This window comes from Silurus aristotelis (assembly GCF_946808225.1).
Source record: "Silurus aristotelis genome assembly, chromosome: 1".
Lineage (NCBI taxonomy): Eukaryota > Metazoa > Chordata > Actinopteri > Siluriformes > Siluridae > Silurus > Silurus aristotelis.
In genome coordinates, this window is record NC_139574.1 from 21302507 (window position 1) to 21322331 (window position 19825).

The following is a 19825-nucleotide window of genomic DNA, read 5'->3' on the forward strand; positions in this document are numbered from 1 at the left end:
GAAGGAGATTGGAGACTGTAAGGTGTTGGCAGGGGACAGTGTAGCTAGACAGCATCAGATGATGGGCTGTAGGATGGTTTTGGAAGTGAAAAAGAAGAGGAGAGTAAGGACTGAATAAAGAATAAGATGGTGGAAACTGAAGGAGGAAGACTGTAGTTTGAGATTCAGGGAAGAGGTCAGACAGGGGCTCGGTGGTGGTGAAGAGGTGCTGGATGATTGGGCAACTACTGCAGGAGTGATTAGGGAGACAACTAGAAAGGTACTTGGTGTGACATCTGCAAATAAAAAGGAAGACAAAGAGATGTGGTGGTGGAATGAGGAAGTGCAGGAGAGCATAAGGAGAAAGATGTTGGCAAAACAGAATTGGGATCGATAGGGTGATGAGAAAAGTAGGCAGGAGATCAAAAAGATGCAGCAGCAGGTGAAGAGGGATGTGGTGAAAGCAAATTTAGAGGAATAAATGATGGAGATGGAAATGTGTTGACTAATGAGAGTGTGTTAAGAAGATAGAGGTAATACTTTCCTGTTTGCAGTGATGATAAACAGATTGACGGACGAGTTCAGACAGGAGTCTCAATGGACTAGGATGTTTGCAGATGATATTGTGATTTGTGGTGATAGTAGGGAGCAGGTAAGAAGAGCCTGGAGAGGTGGAGGTACGTGCTGTTAAGAAGAGAAAAGTCAACCAACCGTTCGTCTGATTTACCTGAAACTTGGCATGTAGAGTTTCTGTCCAGTCTGCCATAAGGATTTATGAGGACGTTTGTGTATTTTAAAAACATTGCCGCCATCCACCAATGACATGGCACCTGTTTCACAAGGTTATCGGAGGCTGATCAAAACAAAACTCGGTAGGCATGTTCGACACATAGCCCTAAAAGTCTCTAAACATTTTGAACATCATCGGCCACTAGGGGGCGATATCGTGTTTTTCAGGTGTATAAATAATTGTATATAAACTTACTTTTGCGAACTAGTCCTAGGTTTTTCATTTGATCAAGACCAAAGACCAAACCAGTAAAGAAATGTTAGCTTGTCAAAAATTATTTAAAAAAACAAAAAAAACATTGCATTTCTTTCTCATCGCCACAATGTAGTAGTCGTGTCACTTTGACAAAATGGCCATAAGTCATGAACGGAACGAGGCATCTTTACAATTCCATAGCTTTGCCACTTGGTGGCGCTAAACAAAGAAAAAATACTAAACCGTTCATCCGATTGACTTAATACTGTACTTGACTCGCAGTGTCTTTGTCCAATGTGCCTAAGTTTTCATGTGGATATTTGCGTATCTCAAAAAACATGGCCGCCATCTGCCAATTACATGTGGAGCACCCGTTACACAACGATACCAGAGGCGTATTACAACGAAACGTGGCTATTCCTGTCTTTTTCCTAATGACCTTCAGTACCCCAGTTGCTTAAACACTGCTAATCGCTGCTTGCAGGTATATTTATTATAAATTTGCTGCTAAACTCACGTTATTTTGTTATAACTAACACTTTCCCCTTTGCCTCTTGCCTACGTCTCTCTGGCTTGTTTGTAAGAAATTACTTAATTGTTTAGCAACTGTACAATGACCATTGCTGAGACCGCTATATAAATAAAATTAATTTAGCAAATGTGTTTAATAAGTAACATGTGTAAAAAAAAAAAATAATAATAATAATTTGTCTGCACTACACGCATGTGTACACGCGCGCGCGCGCGGCTCTTTTCACTCCGCTTTAACCGGTAGAGGGCGACCGCGAGTTTCCTCCTTTAGTTTTCCCGGCATGCACCTGCAGCTCCACCAGCCGACTGTCGCCGCACACAGGGAACATGGCGGTCATCAGTAAATACTTGACAGCGAAGAATTCCTCGATAGCTGGCGGTGTCCTGCTTGTTTTGTATCTGCTCAAGCAAAGACGAAAGTCTTCGAGGCTGAACAGGTGCGTATCATGTGACTGAATGTTTTCTTTAGTGTTCACAACTCCACGCACGCACGCACGCGCGCGCCGCTTTCACGGCGAGAGAGTCGGACTCGCTTCGCTGTGTCACACTTGACCTGCATTAGGCAATTGGTCAGAACGGTCACCCTCTGCTGTGGTCTCGCGCAGTTAATGATCTCTTCAGTGTGACTGATTTCAGAATGTAATCTCTTCAGCGCACTTCGTGTCTGTTTAAATGACTTCTGCCATTTATTTCATTCTTCATTGTCCACGAGTCCAGCAGTAGAAATGTCTCGAGGACAGTTGTAAAGCAGTGGGACAGGAATGTGATCCACATACGATCTTACAATTTTACAAACATGTTTTTCCTGCCAAGTAATTACACACAAGCATGCATGCCTGTCAAAGACAAATTAGTAGTTGACTCACATTTTCTTTCATTTTTCACGCAAAAAAAAAAAAAAAAACAGCAAGAAGGGTTCATCCGAGCTGATCTTGAACAATGAAGTAAGTCATCTAATGCATATCTATAAACGCTTCTTTATTATTCTGATTAGTTTGTTAATATTGTAGTCTTCCAGGATGTTTTTTCCATATAATCATTAGTTCAGTGTGTCTTCAGTAAACACTCCAACAACAGGGTTTTACATGTACAAATATATAAATTAAAGTTTAGTAGATTTTAGGGCAAATAAAATGTATTGAAAACTACAGTTTTCTTTCTTTTTTTTTTTTTTTTTTACCTTAATTATTCTTGCATTCTAAGTTGTTGGTTTTTTTTTTGTTTTTTTTTGTCCTCAAATAATCAGAAAGATCATAAAAAGGATCGGGCCGTCGTGGACCGGCTGTTTTTTAGCCGTATCATGCGGATAATCAGGATCATGGTCCCAAGAATGTTCTGTAAAGAGGTGAGTGCTTCAGAAGAATAAAACAGACGTGTTTTTTTTTTTTTTTTTTTTGTCATTAACAATTAACACAAATGTAGCAGTGAGGATGGCTGTAAGGAATTGCTTGATAAGATAAAGCCGTAAATTTGAGTTGGATGCACAGTGAGTTAGTATGTATCAGTTTTTGTTCTTTTTCTTATAAAATCTAGTATTAAACATCGCCATTTACACCCAAATATATTGTGATCGATTGAATTTTTATGCTGTATTTTTTGTATTGCATAAACATTTCATGCATATTTTATTAATATATAGATTATTATTATATAATATATACAACTATAATAATATATAACAATATATTATTTATATATATATATATATATATATATATATATATATATATATATATATATATATATATACACACACACATATATATTGTTATATATTATTATATTTGTTTGTATATTATATTGTTTTCCTAGTCCTGGTACCTGATCCTGATTGCGGTGATGCTGGTGGCTCGGACCTACTGTGATGTTTGGATGATTCAGAACGGCACAATGATTGAAAGGTTGTATCCTAATACTTAACTGAAGTAATTAGTGAAAAGTAGTAGTTGTCATTATGTCTTAATTGTAAAATATTATTTTAGAAACATGTTTTGATTATATATATTTTTTTCACAGTGGTATTATTAGCAGAGATATCACACTGTTCAAAAGGCACTTTTATTCCTACATTACAGTCATTCCAGTGGTAATGTTTCAATATGTGAAAATATTTCAGACTAATATATTGTGTGTGTGTGTGTGTGTGTGTGTGTGTGTGTGTGTGTGTGTGTGTGTGTGTGTGTGTGTGTGTGTGTGTGTGTGTGTGTGTGTGAGAGAGAGAGAGAGAGAGAGAGAGAGAGAGAGAGAGAGAGAGAGAGAGAGAGAGAGAGAGAGAGATTGTGCTTTGGACTTAACATTATGTCAGTTTGCTGATCCGAATCAAGAATGTTTGTTAAACTGTCCTTGAAAATGGCAACTAATGTACTACTTGGCTGTGTTTGTTTCTCACACTGACATACAGATCTCCTCTGATTTAAAAAAAAAAATTTTTGTATTGGTGCACACACAAGTTTTTTTTTTTTAAGTTTTTTTTTTTTTTATGGCATTGCATGTTTTGAAACATTTTCTTTTCTTTAAAAATTTTCTCTTGTTTCTGTGCATGTTGTGGTTTACAGTGCAATTATTGGTCGCTCTACCAAAGATTTCAAGACGTATTTGTTCAACTTTATGAGGGTCATGCCCATTGTAAGTCTTCTCTCTATTTTCTTTTAAATACTATTTAGCTGTAACTCAGCATTGCTCTGTGATTTAGTAGAATTATTTCAGTTTTCAAGTCTGAAAGGTTGTAGAAGGTCAGAGGAGACCTGGTCATATATAATCAGCTTACTTTAACTTGTGTTTAACAGTCTAATTTAGCAGCAGATCAACAGCTGCAGAGTTTGTGCGCATATTTAGCTTTCTAGTGCAAACTAACAGATACCTGCCCTTTCTATCCACTTGTTGCTAATGTGATGTAGCTGAATCAGAGCAGCATTTTAATGTTTAGAGTTTCACCTCACTAAATCCCTTTTATTTATTTTTTAAAAATTTTTTTAATTTTTTTTTGCATTTTTGCATTTGTATGAAAATAATGTAGTGGACACACTAAATGCCTTTCCACCCTGTAGATCGCCCTGGTGAACAACTTTTTGAAGTTAGGACTGAATGAGCTTAAGCTCTGCTTCCGTGAGAGACTTACTAAACATCTCTATGACGAGTATCTGAAGTAAGATCTTGATCATTTATTCACTAGTGGTGTGATTTCAAAGCTCTGTTTGTCCCAAGTTTTTATATTTCTGTTTTATCACTCCTTTCAGAGGATACACCTACTACAAGATGGGAAACTTGGATAATCGAATTGCCAACGCTGACCAGCTGTTGACTCAGGATGTGGAAAAGTTCTGCAACAGCGTAGTTGACCTGTACTCCAATCTTAGCAAAGTACTCAATTTGACTCAGTTGTAGTTATGATAAATATGGGCCAGTTTTTTTCACCTGTACGGAGTTATAACCCTTTTCTCCCTTTTAGCCTCTTCTTGACATTGGCCTATACATCTTTAAGCTGACTACGGCTATCGGCGCTCAGGTAGAATTAAACTCATATTGTGTAGCACACATATCGAAAACATGAAATACGTGTTTAGCAATGACTTGATATCATTTATTTTTGCTGTCAGGGCCCTGCTTCGATGATGACCTACCTGCTGATCTCAGGCCTCTTCCTGACAAGGTTGAGGAGACCTATCGGAAAGATGACCGTCATTGAGCAGAAATACGAGGGCGAGTACCGATACGTCAACTCCCGGCTTATCACCAACAGGTGACCTGCTAGATCTAAGTACTGAATCTAATTCATCGTCTCACAGTTAATGCTTTTTGAACTCATTCTTTTTTTTTTCTTTTCTTTTTTTTTTTTCCCTACTGTTGGTGTGTCTTAGTGAAGAGATTGCGTTTTACAACGGAAATTCCAGAGAGAAACAGACAATTCACACTACCTTCAAGAAACTGGTGAGAACTACCTGTTTTTTTGTTTTTGTGTTTTTAAATCAAATTAAGCTCTTCAGATAGGGGAATTTTTTTGCTTAATTGTAATTTTTTTTTATGTTCTGTATCCTCAGGTTGACCACTTGCACAATTTCATATTTTTCCGTTTCTCCATGGGCATGGTAGACAGCATCATTGCTAAGTGTACGTTCAAACTTGTTGTAAAAAGACACTTACTAAACTTATAAATACAATCTCAATAAGCACAATGTTAATACGAATGTTAATTCTCGGATTGTCCCTTGTGCAGACTTGGCCACGGTAGTTGGATATCTGGTGGTGAGCCGACCGTTTCTAAACACGGCACATCCACGGCACCTTCACAGCACGCACGCGGAGCTGCTGGAGGTGAGCTGCCTCGGCTTGCATACAGATTTAAATACATTATTAGCTAAGAAAAAAACTTATATGCAAAAGCTACTATTCCTTTACATCGTTTAAATAGCTAAAACTTTACTCCAAACTTTTTGCATTCATATTTCTTCGTTTTTGTAGGATTACTATCAGAGTGGCCGCATGCTGCTGAGAATGTCACAAGCTTTGGGAAGGATTGTACTTGCTGGTCGAGAAATGACCAGACTTGCAGGGTAAAGATATTTTATAGCTATGTTTTTGAGTCATATGTATTTCATTCAAATTGCACCATTCTAAAGACAAGAAATCTTCAATGTAAGTTAACCCCTTAGTCGTCATCGCCAGCGTGACGATATCCCATTGTTCTCCGGTGTTAATGTTTAGCAATGGATTAAATAAAAAGGGAGAAGAGTAACCATGACTAACTATACATCATTCTAAATGGCTAAGCCTCAAGCAGCGATTTCAGATCACTGTTTTTCAATGGAAAACGTATAACGAATGTATTTGCTAAATTTGAGTAAGCAGTACCCAACAACAACATGCATAAAAAAATGCAGTACTTACATATTTATTGTAATAACGAGTCACAAACACATCCACTGCTGCTAATCCTGGTTTATTAGGAAAGATAAAGCTTCACTGAACAACATGCTGTAAAGCATTTTTGCTCCAACCAAACAATAGTGTGTAATTTAGATGGTTATTCTTTTGTTTACGTCACAGAACTTCGACTGGTGTTTGTGTGTGTGTATATACATTTCCGATTCATTTTCGCATAAAAATATGCCTTTTTCTTGCTGGTAAAAAAAAAACAAATATGGCTGGTAGAATATAGTGTTACATGTGTCATGACTGTAAAGCAATAACTTGTCTGGCTACCTGGGCATCAATATGAATGCCAAATCAATATCAATAGCCAAACATGTATAACAGTTGTCAGTTGAGTTTAGCAGGTGTCTCTCAAACAGGGGGAGGGAGAAAATGATCAGACATAGTCTCAGATTAATGTTTGTAGGAATAACATTTGTCATGAAAATCTTCATAATATTTGAGACTCATGAGACACTCTACTTTTCTGGATTTCTCCAGGACTGATTTCATGTATTTATATATAAAGAAAATTTTTTTATTTAATTCAGGATCTTTTTTTTTTCACGGTACATCATCATCTATAACTTTCTATTACTTATTATCTTTTTGAGCAATATCAACTTTGAATAATGGACAGTAAAGCTCAAAGTGTCTTCTTTTTAAATATATTGTGTATGAAGCCCACTTTTATCAGGAACTGTTAACATTTAAAGTTAGGTTGGGCATTTTCAGCTGTGAGTCCCAAAATCTGTGCTGAAGGCGAACAGGTTAATGACAGTCAGCAGGTCTTGTCTGATTCAACCTAATTTTTTTAAAGGATGACTGTTGCCTTAAAAATATTAGAAAGGTATATTTTAAAGGATGTAGGGCAAATTCGAGGCAGACATTATTGCAGAGTTGGTTGAAATATGAGCATTCAGTGACAACACAATTCTAACTGTAGAGTTTGGAGACTGTCTCTTTTATGTTTTTTCATTAGTGGATGATCGTTGTAATATGATGTTGCACCTTGACAGGTTCACCACCCGTATCACAGAGCTGATGAAGGTATTGGCAGAGCTGAACATGGGGAAGTATGAGCGCACCATGGTGTCTCAGTCTGAGAAAGGTGAACGCTCAGTATTGCTGAAGCCAAAATAGTAAAAAGGCATTTTTGCCATATTAGTCTTAACATAATGTCTCGTTTCCAGAATCTGACGCCATAGATAAACTGACGCTAGTGCCTGGAAGTGGACGAATCGTATTTATGGACAACATGATCAAGTACTCATTAACTCTTTCTCTATTTACAGTTTTAAACAATTATGTTCCGATAGACTGACATCTATTTTCTGACATGTCCTATCTGTTATCCATCTCCAGGTTTGAACATACACCCTTGGCAACTCCCAATGGAGATATTTTGATTAAGGACCTCAGTTTTGAGGTACTCTTTTATATTTTTTTATTTAATGAAGAGTTTATATTCTGCATTAATGTGCTGTCTTAAGATTTTTATTTAACTTTATATATTTAAAGTTCAAAGATTTTAATTCTGTACTTATGTTTGTGTCTCAAGGTGAAATCTGGCACAAATGTTTTGGTGTGTGGGCCCAATGGCTGTGGAAAAAGCTCACTGTTCAGAGTTCTTGGAGAGGTTAATTACTTGAATTTAAAGATTTTCATAGGATTTAAACCTGATGTGCAATGCAGCACCATCAGAAAGCAGACTGTATGTGTCATTGTTGTGTGTGTGTGTGTGTGTGTGTGTCTGTGTGTGTGTGTGTGTGTGTGTGTGTGTGTGTGTGTGTGTGTGTGTGTGTGTGTGTGTGTGTGTGTGTGTGTGTGTGTGTGTGTGTGTGTGTGTGTGTGTGTGTGTGTGTGATCGTGATCCTTCAGCTGTGGCCTCTGTTTGGTGGGAGCTTGACAAAACCTGAGAGAGGGAAGCTCTTTTATGTTCCTCAGGTAAGATTCCTGAAGAAGAATGATTTACTAGCAGTTCCAATAGTGTATTGAATGTAGCGCTGTAGCTATCGTTTATTTTGGTAATTGAGTATTCTACCGATTATTCCAACAAATCTGAGTGATCGGATAAGTACTTTTTCTTTTATTAAAGAGCAATACTAAATATAGATGAGAAAATAAGACAGGTCTCCTAAGATTAACGTCATTTGTTTCCTTTTTAGAAAAATTCCCATTTTATTGCTGAAATTGCATAACTTAACCCATTTAGTGCATTTAATAGCCATATTACATCAAAATGCAAATTTTGGTTCGAGTGGGAAAAAAATCATAAATAAAAAGAGTTTACCTGTCCCGAGCGCTCCAGAATTTAGCGGGGTGGTGTGTCAGTACCAATGCTCTGCGGGGAAACACAATGCTTTGTGCGCAGTTAAATCGACTAAACAATTTTTTTTGTAACTCGAATTGCTCAAAGAATTGTGTCAGCCCTAATTTAATGTCTTAACACCAATTTCCTGTTGTATTTCGTAACTTTTTCTTTTTTAGAGACCTTACATGACACTTGGATCACTGAGGGATCAGGTGATCTACCCTGACACTTTTGAAGACCAGAAGAAGAAGGGGATTTCCGATCAGGTCCCAAAGAACATCAAAATCATTTAAATAAACTGCTGCTTCAGACATTCTCATTTCAGTCAAAAAAAAAAGTATAATATTGCTATGTCTCAATCAATAACATGTTCTCTATGTGTATTAGGTACTTAAAGAATACCTGGACAACGTGCAGCTTGGGCACATTCTTGACAGAGAGGGCTCCTGGGATACAGTTCAGGACTGGATGGATGTTCTCAGTGGTGGAGAAAAGCAGAGGATGGCGGTATGCAAACAAACCTCTGCATATAATAAAATCATTACCTTAAATACCTTCTTTACCTGACTTGAACATAGATGTAGAAGAGCCCCAGCCAAAAAGTTCTTGTTCTTGCAGATGGCTCGGTTGTTCTATCACAAGCCACAGTTTGCTATTCTGGACGAGTGTACCAGTGCTGTAAGTGTGGATGTTGAGGACTACATCTATAGCCATTGCAGGAAGGTAACAAGGCCATCCGTATGGTTTTCTCTTGTACTACTTATTACACCTGGCATCTTTTAAAGACAGTGACAACTTTGTTTTTTCTTGGCAGGTGCACATCACTCTGTTCACAGTGTCTCATAGAAAATCTCTCTGGAAGCACCATGAGGTGAGATAAAATTTTCTGTTAGCATTTTAATGGCTTTATACATGTGCAGCTGTTTTGTATTAAGAAGTTCCAGTCTCTATCTGTGAGGACTGTTTTATACTTTTGCAGCACCCGTGCATCATGCAAGTCTGTATGCACATAATGTGAACATGTCCACTAGAGGGCAGAAAAGGAAAAATCTGAAAGTCTGTTACATGTTTCACTTCATTAAATGTGTTTGCAAAATGCTGCTACTTATTTCTCAGTTCCAAATGAAATACTGTGCTATTGGGCATTAAATTAAAAATTGTAACATGCAGTCACAGTTGCAAACATATTATAATTACCTTTTCCAATAAAATTGATCATTTTTGCATGTAATTTTAACAAGATCAATTTGAGGAACAGGAGCCGATAACATTAAAGCATTTGCATTAACACCAACAGTTTCATTATTAGTAGAGAAGAAGCATGGATCCATAAATTTGACACAGTCACACTTTCTCCCTTGCTAATATACACACAATTTCTCCTTCTTTAATAATTCTAAAAAAAAACATTCAAATAAATCTTGTTCCATTACTTTGTCTGTGTATGGTTTGAAAGAGGTCTGAATTTTAAATCTGTATGTAAAATAAATAATAAATATATTATAAATGTTGTTTCTATTAATTAATTCAGTTTTTTTTAACAGCAAATATAAAGGTACAGCTTTAACTTATTAATCCTGGAAAATGACTATGGTATAAGCAGTAAATCAACTGAAAATCATTTTGATCCTTGTCTTTTCTTGATCTCTTCGCATAAGCCTGAAGATGTGATATTTTAGGAGGTTAATTTACTTTTAAATAAATAAAACTAAAAGACTTCCTAAATACTTTGTGCTCATTATAAAACCACTTACCAGGAGTGCACTCATGTTAAACAAATATTATACCCAACAAAAAGCAGTCTGTGAGCACATTTTAATTGACACAAATAGTTATGTGACTAAAGACAAAGAAGAAGGAATGTGTTTAGAATTTAAGTGATAAAAAGAACTAGACTTTACAGGTCATTCAGTCTGCTTTTGAAGCAAAAGCACTATTAGGAATATGGAGGTCACATGCCAGGATGGTTGTGGTCCTTTGTGCACTATTACTTTTAACACAATCTTCATTCTCTATGCAACTCAAGACGGATGTGCTTAACCTGGGTTTGTTTCTTTTTTCTTGCAGTATTACCTCCACATGGATGGAAGAGGAAACTACGAGTTCAAACCCATCACTGCTGAAACAGTAGAGTTTGGCTCTTAGAGTCGCATCCACAGCGTCAGATATGAAGCATAGTAATACTGCAGCAAAATCTAGGATTTTGTTTTTAATTACTTGTAACATTTATTTTTGTTTCGACACTAAATGTTTTGTCTTCCATGATTGTATAATTGTATAATTTGTAATTTAAAGTGTGGTCCGATTTACCGGACAGCCACTAATGAGAATAGTGAATGGGCTAATCCTAATGCAATGTGTTCACATCTTATATGTAAACTAAATCACGTTTTTGATGAACTAATGCGATAGGAACTCGCCTGTATGGTTCATTCTGTCATATCAATACCAGTAAACTGATCTCTGGTTTTTGATGAGGATTCATGTAGTGCTAATAAACTAATGATCCTTTATTCATTTTTATTGACACCAGGTAAATATAATAGTAATAAAATGTCCATCTACTAAGTGGCCTTAGTACTTACTGTTGTGACGTGTGATGGGTCCGTTGTGTGGCCCATGTATGACGGTTTAATGGACCGGTACCCTGAGCGTGTTACCTTTGATGGTATACAGGGCAGATTGCACTGATGTACTGATTTGCAAACCAAAAAACCTTGTACTACTTACTGTCTGAAATCGCCTAAACGCACCTTTCTGTCCCAACAAAATAGTTTTTCCATGCTTTTGTTTAAAGAATAAAACATCTGTGTAAACCTTATGGATTTTGTACACAAAATGACTAGAAATATAGAAAATCAAAACCATGTCAAGCTCATAGAATTACATTGAACTTACTAGTGCATTTTCATTAAAAAATAATTCTGGATGTTTTTTGTGGCTGTGTGCTTTGTTGTTTTTTATCAGCGGTTTGCACTTTAAACTATGCTTCAGTTGCAGACACTAAAAAATGTTGAACATGTGTAAGAAGTGTGTCATGGGTCGTTTAGATCACACCCTCATTTACCCTTTAATCTTGCCATAAAACTGTACTGTACTTAATTTTTATTCACACTCATGTAGGTAAATATATTCATTTAATTGAAATCTAATATCTAACGCAGTATGTCCTGAAAGCTGTTTTTCTGCTTCAGGTTACATTTGGGTATCATGTTCTTTTTGAACACTATAGTCTTATTGAAGACAGCAGCACCTTATCAAGTCTTCACCACACCCTGTTCTTTCTAGGTTAAAGGCTGCTCCCTCATGTTAAAGTCAGCCGTATTGGCTCTGTGGGTGGTGTGACCATAAGCTGCTTTTCTAGTTCTGTTAATGATTCATGAAGCGAGCGAAGAGCTTCAGCTCAGTCAACTGGAAAGAACACTATACACAGAACACTACACTATATAATAGTGAATTGTAGAATCAGTGATTACAGAACATCAGTATACACAGCTTAAGAATTAATAAATTACATTCAATATTATGTTTCTACTAGTCTTACAGGATTCAACATTGAGCTATCTAAACCTTCTCTGCTCCCCCCCAGGTCAGTTGGACTATAGCAAGGTTTTGTTTATTGTCAGTATGGCTTGATATCACGTGGAGTGCATGACAGTTTTTACCACTCTCAAAGCGAATACAGGAAGGTTTTAAACCACAAAGTACTTCCTCTTTTAAGTAGAAAAAAAGTAATCATGCAAGGACACTTTAGTTCTTCTGGTTTTTGTGTTGATGGTGTTATTTCGCACGGATCTCAAACTCAAACACAACATGTCCTGTCTGGCTACATTTCTCCTGTTCGGTCTTCAATCTACAATCTTCAGTCTATGTCAAGCTCAGGAACACAGTACAGTACAGTTTCTTTCTAAATACTAGTTTTGTTTAGTTTCGTAGTACTACATATTTTTATTTTCAATACGTGTGTGTTTGTCTGCATCTCTTTTTACGCATTATGTGTCTCTTAAGGCTCTCTTCGTTTTGTTGGTATTGGAGACTGGGGTGGAATTCCCTTCTCCCCCTACTACACAGCTCATGAGCAGGGGATAGCAGAGGAACTTGGTAAAGTGGCCGAAAGTGCAGGATTGGACTTTGTCTTGAGTTTGGGAGACCACTTTTATTACAGTGGAGTCAAGGACATTGATGATATACGCTTTAAGGTCTGTCATCATTGTTTATGACTAAAGATATGGCAAAAATGTGTTAATTGTGAACATAGTCTGTTAGGTGTATTTGCAGTTGTAGGTCAGTGATCCATGTTCTGTGATAATGACAAGGTTGGAAGATCAAATTCTAAGATATATAGTGCAGCAGAGGTTGATGCTTGAGCAAGGCCCTTAAACCTCAGCTTTATCTGTATATAATAATTATTTAACACTTTTATCAAACAGGCCTTAAAACTGAACAGGGTTTGAAGCTTTTCAAAAAGACAAACAGTTACAGTTCTGTAGTGCTTTAAATAACAAACAAAAACAACAATAATTAATCAATAGTCTAGAGCCCTGGCTGCTGAGGCAGACCTGCTTTATGACTGGGTTCATTCTGATTCACTGTCAAATATGAAACTGTAGATTGATTGTAAACATATTTTGTTTCAGGCTTGTGCTATAACAGTTGGATCCTGTTTCTCATATTCAGAAAGGTGTAGTTTCACGGGTATGAATTATTAAGAGTCTGTGTAGGCAGACAGAACTGAAATGGCAGTGAATATTGAAGACACTCGTGACACGCTGTTAACATTAATATAATTAACACGCCATCTGGTGGGCATAGTTTTACATGCAACATTTTAATTATTTCGTTCCCCGCCCCTTTTGTCCAGTACAGTGGAAAGGCAAGTACATCCAGATTACTGGGTTTAAATTTCACACTTTCTACTTTCAGGCAACATTTGAGCGTGTGTTCTCTCATCCAGCTCTTATTGCTGTTCCATGGTATTTGGTGGCAGGAAATCATGATCACTTGGGAAACGTGTCCGCTCAGATCGCCTATTCAGACAGATCAGAGAGATGGTAAGTGTGTGCCAACAAGTAAACTATGGTATCACAACATGTTGAACTCTGCTTTGGTTTTTCATAAGAATTTATACTGGCAAGAACAAAATGTTAAATGTAATGTATTGTTTCATCAATCCACAGGCATTTCCCAGAGCTCTATTATGAGCTGCAGTTTAAGGTTCCTCACACAAATGTCTCCCTGACAGTCCTGATGATAGACACAGTGGTTCTGTGTGGAAATACTTATGATAATATCCACCCTAAAAAACCAGAAGATCCCAGACTTGCAGAACAACAGTTTGAGTGGATTAATAAGAGACTTCAAAGCACCAAGTAAGAGCACCAGTTTTTAATGAAATCAGACACGTCCGTTAAACTGAACAAACACAAGTTAAAGCATAGCTACAAACACAAAAGCAAAACAACTTAAGTACCTGAGGGTAAACCACAGACTGGTAGGAAGCATGATGATTGAGCTGAATGAGTTTTTCTCCTTTAACAAAAAGTTGTATGAATCCTTTATCAGGAATGTGAGGACTTTGAAGCATGTTTTTGAAAGGTCTCACTGCCACACTCCTTTCCATTCCCACATTCACACAAGCATTCCTGAGGACAAATTGTGACACTTGCACATTGTAGACACAAGTAACTATATCAGAATTTACAGTCAGCATTAAAATCAGTCCCAACAAACCCTTAGTCATGCTTCAAGAGTTGTGAGTAAACAGTGTGGAAACAAAGAATCAGTGTTACCAGTGGCGCACCCCATTCCAAAGTGGAGCATGATTAAAAAGGTCTTGCGTAACACAACACAATTTTACTTGGTGGATCTTGAAGAATTCGTTAGTTTGCCTTCAGATGTAAGATTAAACATGTTCTGTTACCTTGACCTTCTAGTGCAAGATAATTAAAATATCTTGATAACTCAGACCTTAAATGTCCACTGAACAGAGGAAAACTGCCTTGTTTCTAATGTTATTTCCTTTTAGGTCTGAATATGTGGTGGTGGCTGGACACTACCCTGTGTGGTCCATCGGTCACCATGGTCCTACACGTTGTCTGGTTGAAAAGCTGAGACCATTGCTAAAGAAGTACAATGTCACTTTATATCTGAGTGGTCATGATCATAATTTACAGGTAAAAAACCTTTTTTTGTTTTTTTATCACATTATTTACCCTAAAGTGGAACACTATTTAAAATATGCCTTCTTTCAATAGTTTATCAGGGAACAGGATGGAAGTTCATTTGTTGTCAGTGGGAGCGGGGATGTACTGAACAACTCCACTCACCACATTAAGAGCTTCCCATCATCTTGGCAAGTGTTTTCCAGTGCAGTAAATCACACTTTAGGTGGTTTTGCATACTTTGAGGTAACAGAGAGCAAGATGTCAATTAGCTATCTACAGTTAGATGGGAAGTGTGTGTATCAGATCTCGTTCCCTAAACGCAGCATATGAAAGACTACAGGAGGCTTAATAATGAAGTGACTCTGAATGACCTGAGCAAAACTTTTTAGATTGGCCTTGTTGTACCTGACCTAATAATATATTGCAATGCACTGATTTCCAAATTGATTTTAATCAACATTAAAACAATCACATTTCATTATAGTGATCATCATAGTCCTGTTAAGAAAATAATAGTCAGAACCTCTGTGTCTGTATGCTGAGATGTACAACTGTAACAACAGAAAGTACAAAAACACACATATGTACATGAACAAAGAGACTTTATTTGTAGCTTAAACTTAAATAATAATAAAAAAAACATTTTGTACCTTTTATTATAGATTTCACATTTCTATAAACATTTTCATGTCCATTGCTATTTTCCCCAGTTGTCTATCCAAAGATGTATGTATGTAATATAAATCTCTCATTTCTTTTATATATTGTATGTTAATTTAACATCAATTGAATCAGCAAACTGCAAAACAATAAATATCTTTTTACTAAACTAATATACAGATCACTTATGTAAACTACAAAAATAAAGCATCTATTATAAAAGTAGTACTGTTGTTAGGTAGTGCTTATGAAATATAAAATATAAAACAGTATGGAATCCCAGTGATTGAACGTACCGACAGAAAAAACCCGCAAAAATGTACATCTGCAGACATTTGTTAAATAGTAAATCCTGTGTTATGTCTACCTTGTTTAGTTTCACAGAAACTAAATGAATTACAGTGTTTTACACTGTAATGTTCAACAAGAAATGTTAACTCCAGTACCGTGTATTCCCATGAGTGTGAGTTTTCACACACCCTTTAAAGGTACCCCCTCGTTCTTCTCATTATCTCGTTTCTGACGTCGATTGCAACAAATAACTATGACAACAATCAGCGTTGATATGATGACAAGGATGGCCAGGATACATCCAGCAATCACCCCAATGCTGTATTCTAAAAGAAGAGGAATGAAGAAAATTGGTGAAATGATTATTTAGAGGCCACTGATAATAACATACACATAAATGTAATTTTGTACATGTTATTCCTGTTTTGTTTACTACTTAACAGAAGAGCATAACATGGACTATAAAACTGTTTGACTTTGTAGTAATACAACTAACATTTCTTGGCATCTCTGTATTATAAACAAACAAAAAAAAAAGTTTCACATTCTAGGTAAACAGAGTTACTTCTCAGCTACAGTAGAGTAATTAATGTATGAAATATGAATGCAATATAAACGCTGACCAAATATTTAAGAGAGGCAAAAACTGTACCTCTGCCAAGAGCTTACCTTCAAAAAAAGACGTGTTGCCTGGAGAGCACTGAACCTGACTTAACTCTCCAAGCTGATTGTTACTGCTTCTGGAGGGAATTTGGACTTGCACAGTGAAGCAGTAGCTCACACCTCTGTCCAGGTCTGTTAGCTCTACCTGGTTGCTTGCACTTATCTTCACTTTCTGAATGGGAAAAACACATTGCAATTAAATATACACTATGCTGTTTATCTTCATTCACTGTAGCAAATGGAACTTCATACATTTCTTTTAAATACAATGCAATATCAAAACAGGCGAATATATGATATTCCTACTGCATGTTTGACATAAACCAGACCAAAAATATACATTTGTATTAAGTTTTATTTGACTCTTTCCCATGTTAAATATGCAGCCTGCAGATAGCTATAGAAAAATTATTTTCCCACATTTTTCCCAATATTTGATGCATAGGCAAGTGCATACAATCATGCTGATTTGCTGTACCAGGAGAATAAACTTTCTTTCGTCTTCGAGAATGTTTAGTATAAAGAAAAGTGTTATATTTTCATAATTCTATTATATATTATTGTGTACCATTAACAGTTCCAGAAAGAGAGAAAAACAAGATTTATCTATGAACAGTTTTAAAGGCACACCATAAACATTAACCACTGTTTTCACTGTTTAATAACTGGCATTAAGAAATTAAATTTAAAAGCCATCCCTTACCTTTCCAGAGCTCTTGGCTTTATTGTAAGTGACCATGTAATTCAAGTCATTTTGAAAGATATCCTTAATCGTTCGTGTCTTCTTCTGTGCATCAAGGAGTGCTGTTGGAATATCTTCTATGTAGAGGGTTGTCTTCCGTTCGTCCTTGCTCACCTCGATCTTAAATTTAGGACTGCCAATGGAGGCTAGACACAAACATGCCACAAATGGAAATTTAACAATGGCTCATCCTTTTTTTTCTAACAAACAAAAAACTATATAGGAAAAAAACAAACATACTGTCTTGATAAGGGCAGAACTGATCGGAAGGCGTGCGTGGGAACTCAATGATATCAGAGAGCACGCCCGGCAAAGGTTCGGACAGAACGTCTGCTGTGTACTTGCTCTTCAGATCTGCAAATTCGACTGTGAGATCACATTCAGTTTTATTCATCTGAATGCAATGAGAGGTCCGTTGATTGTCTCCCCCAAATCTGGAAGAATTATATTGAGGCAGGTTATAAATCCATCATACAAAGAATTACAAGTCACTGAAGCATGCTGAAACATGCAATGGGTGTGGATGTTTTTGCATTACACAAAGCAGTAATGCTGAAAAAACTCAAAACTGCAATTTTGATCTGTTTTAAGTATTATATATATATATATATATATATATATATATATATATATATATATATATATATATATATATATATATATATATATATATAGTGCTAATTCCCCCCTTGATTATGGTCTCAGAATTATAATTAAATTATTTGTCTACAAGTTATATATAAAGGTGTATATATAAAGCATAAAAAGACAATCCTTCTTAAATGGATATATGTGCAGTAGCATGACTGCCTGTTCCAAGTAAACACACACAAATAACTTTTTAAAGACAAGCAAATGTTTGTTTTTGTTTTTTTTATCTAGATGACCTCATTCTATGGAATCATTTGATCCTAGTCAGGGTTGTGGAGGTCCTGGAAACATCAGGGCAAAACTGGGCAAATATTTGGCCCACACCCTAAATGAGAAGCCAATCACAGGACACTATGTATATACACTGTCTTAGGGCAATTGAGCACAACCATTCTACCTAATGGCATGTTTTCAACCCTATAAACATGAGGTGAACATACACAGGAAGCTCATAAAGCAGTAACCTGAGCTCAAGACCAAGCTGGGAAGCATAGACTGTAAGGCAGCAAAACTTCCTGCTCTTGAATCAATGCTATCAGCCCATTGTCAAAAGAAATGACAAACTATTCAGCATTTAGTGGTCTTAACAACAAATCACTGGCCAGAAAATCATCAAGAATTAAATACACATGAACCCCCCCCCGTGCCACCATTTCGTTGCCTTGTACTTGTACATGTGTAATGACAATAAAGTTGAATCTAATCTAATCTAATCTAATCTAATCTAATCTAATTTGCTTGTTTGGGGAAGAAGTTATAAAAAGGCAAATTCACGAATACTGCCTTCATGTATGAAAAGCTGATAATGATAATAATGTTTAATGTAATTAAAGCATTACATTTTTATTTAATTGTCTAGGGTTTAGAAATTCTTCCGACTTGTACCAAAGGAGATAACTTGGGTAAATATGTAGCTTAATTCTTTCCTAACGATTGTGGCAATCAGATTATAATTAAATTGTCATAAATCATTTTACTCATTACCTACTACACATTATGCAGTAAAAACAATGAAAACATTACCAAAACGATTAAAAGGTCCACTGACTCTTGTAAGTTGAAAAGGGTAAATTATGACATAGTAATAGTGCCACAAAACTTCTCATATCAAGTTGTTTTATCCATTTGTTTAATTCTTGTTCATTAATAAATCCTGATAAATAATTGTATTGTTAAGGGCATTAAAAGCTTAACATTTTTTACATTCTGTTCTTAAACATGATTTGTATTTATTAGTTTATTTGTGCACAAATCCTTCAAACTTGTACCAAAGAAAATGTGTGTTGAATAAACTAATATTATTGTTTATATGAAAAGTCTTTTCAACTTAAGTCAAGAGCAACTGATTCTAAACTAACCTAAATCCTATTGTGCGCGCGTGCGTGCGTGCTTTTGTGTGTGTGTGTGTGTGTGTTTCTTACTTTGAGAACTCCACGGTGTAAGAGTAGTTTACTGGTTTAGGGCGCCACGTTAATATTGTTTTAAAATTGTAAGAAACCCAAGTGACTGCCTGAGCCTGTGGGAAAGAGCCTGAACACAGAAATAACACAAATCAAACCGGACGTAAGGACAGTACGGGTACAAGTCAACACAAATACATATACAAAATATACTATATGAATTACATCTTAAAAGAAAAAATGCTACATTATTAATATGTATTTATAAGCACGTGTAAAGAGGGCTCACCTGAAACCGCAGTGTTTAGACACAGCAGCAGCCACACGCCGGCAAAACTCCAGTGTTTTTCCGTCATTTTATTCCCGTGAGACCCTACTTTATAAAAACAGCTCCAATAAATCAAGTTCGACTTCTGTAAGCAGGTGAAACTCACGGGTAGTCCTTGAGATGTTCTCTCGTGGATGTGAGGTCAGTAATAAACGCCGGAGTCGGAGTTGGAGGAGTAAATCAGAGTACTGAGAGGCTTTTCATAGGCT

The 19825-nt window shown here is 36.3% G+C and overlaps 3 protein-coding genes across 4 annotated transcripts in view; 2 read left to right on the plus strand and 1 right to left on the minus strand.

The window, feature by feature from the left end:
• LOC310731998 (tartrate-resistant acid phosphatase type 5-like) overlaps positions 1-16339 on the plus strand; it is a 146233-nt gene extending 129894 nt beyond the window's left edge. Inside the window, exons 2-7 of the mRNA XM_083552146.1 lie at positions 12472-12606; positions 12726-12916; positions 13641-13768; positions 13895-14086; positions 14743-14890; positions 14972-16339. Coding sequence (XP_083408272.1) covers positions 12492-12606; positions 12726-12916; positions 13641-13768; positions 13895-14086; positions 14743-14890; positions 14972-15211 — 1014 coding nt within the window. The 5' untranslated portion in view covers positions 12472-12491 and the 3' untranslated portion in view covers positions 15212-16339. The remainder of the gene's footprint in view (positions 1-12471; positions 12607-12725; positions 12917-13640; positions 13769-13894; positions 14087-14742; positions 14891-14971) is intronic.
• abcd3a (ATP-binding cassette, sub-family D (ALD), member 3a) lies at positions 1756-11646 on the plus strand. Of its 2 annotated transcripts, none has more exons than XM_083551247.1 (23): positions 1756-1932; positions 2403-2439; positions 2742-2840; positions 3308-3396; positions 4051-4120; positions 4543-4640; positions 4732-4855; positions 4944-5000; positions 5092-5234; positions 5353-5422; positions 5533-5602; positions 5709-5806; positions 5954-6045; positions 7423-7514; positions 7597-7669; positions 7769-7832; positions 7965-8042; positions 8285-8350; positions 8894-8983; positions 9105-9224; positions 9336-9440; positions 9532-9588; positions 10785-11646. In XM_083551247.1, exons 1-23 carry the CDS (start codon positions 1823-1825, stop codon positions 10860-10862), a joined length of 1980 nt encoding a protein of 659 aa, XP_083407373.1. In that variant the 5' UTR covers positions 1756-1822; the 3' UTR covers positions 10863-11646. The 2 variants fall into 2 exon arrangements, with proteins under 2 accessions (XP_083407373.1, XP_083407374.1); XM_083551248.1 differs by lacking the exon at positions 4051-4120 and adding an exon at positions 3512-3581 and having other exon boundaries at positions 1762-1932.
• Positions 15314-19825, minus strand: f3a (coagulation factor III, tissue factor a). The gene is made up of 6 exons (XM_083552218.1): positions 19578-19825; positions 19310-19418; positions 17478-17671; positions 17199-17383; positions 16502-16667; positions 15314-16158 (listed from the first exon to the last, which is right to left on the minus strand). Exons 1-6 carry the CDS (start codon positions 19642-19644, stop codon positions 16013-16015), a joined length of 867 nt encoding a protein of 288 aa, XP_083408344.1. The 5' UTR covers positions 19645-19825; the 3' UTR covers positions 15314-16012.

Bases quoted from the DNA above. Each gene is read 5' to 3' on its own strand.
- abcd3a (XM_083551247.1), top strand. From the start codon at position 1,823: ATGGCGGTCATCAGTAAATACTTGACAGCGAAGAATTCCTCGATAGCT. The intron at 5,807-5,953 runs GTGAGCTGCCTC...TCGTTTTTGTAG, and splicing joins CGCACGCGGAGCTGCTGGAG to GATTACTATCAGAGTGGCCG. The intron at 6,046-7,422 runs GTAAAGATATTT...GCACCTTGACAG, and splicing joins GAAATGACCAGACTTGCAGG to GTTCACCACCCGTATCACAG.
- f3a (XM_083552218.1), bottom strand. From the start codon at position 19,644: ATGACGGAAAAACACTGGAGTTTTGCCGGCGTGTGGCTGCTGCTGTGT. The intron at 17,672-19,309 runs GTAAGAAACACA...TAATTCTTCCAG, and splicing joins TACACCGTGGAGTTCTCAAA to ATTTGGGGGAGACAATCAAC. The intron at 16,668-17,198 runs GTAAGGGATGGC...TTTCCCATTCAG, and splicing joins AAGCCAAGAGCTCTGGAAAG to AAAGTGAAGATAAGTGCAAG.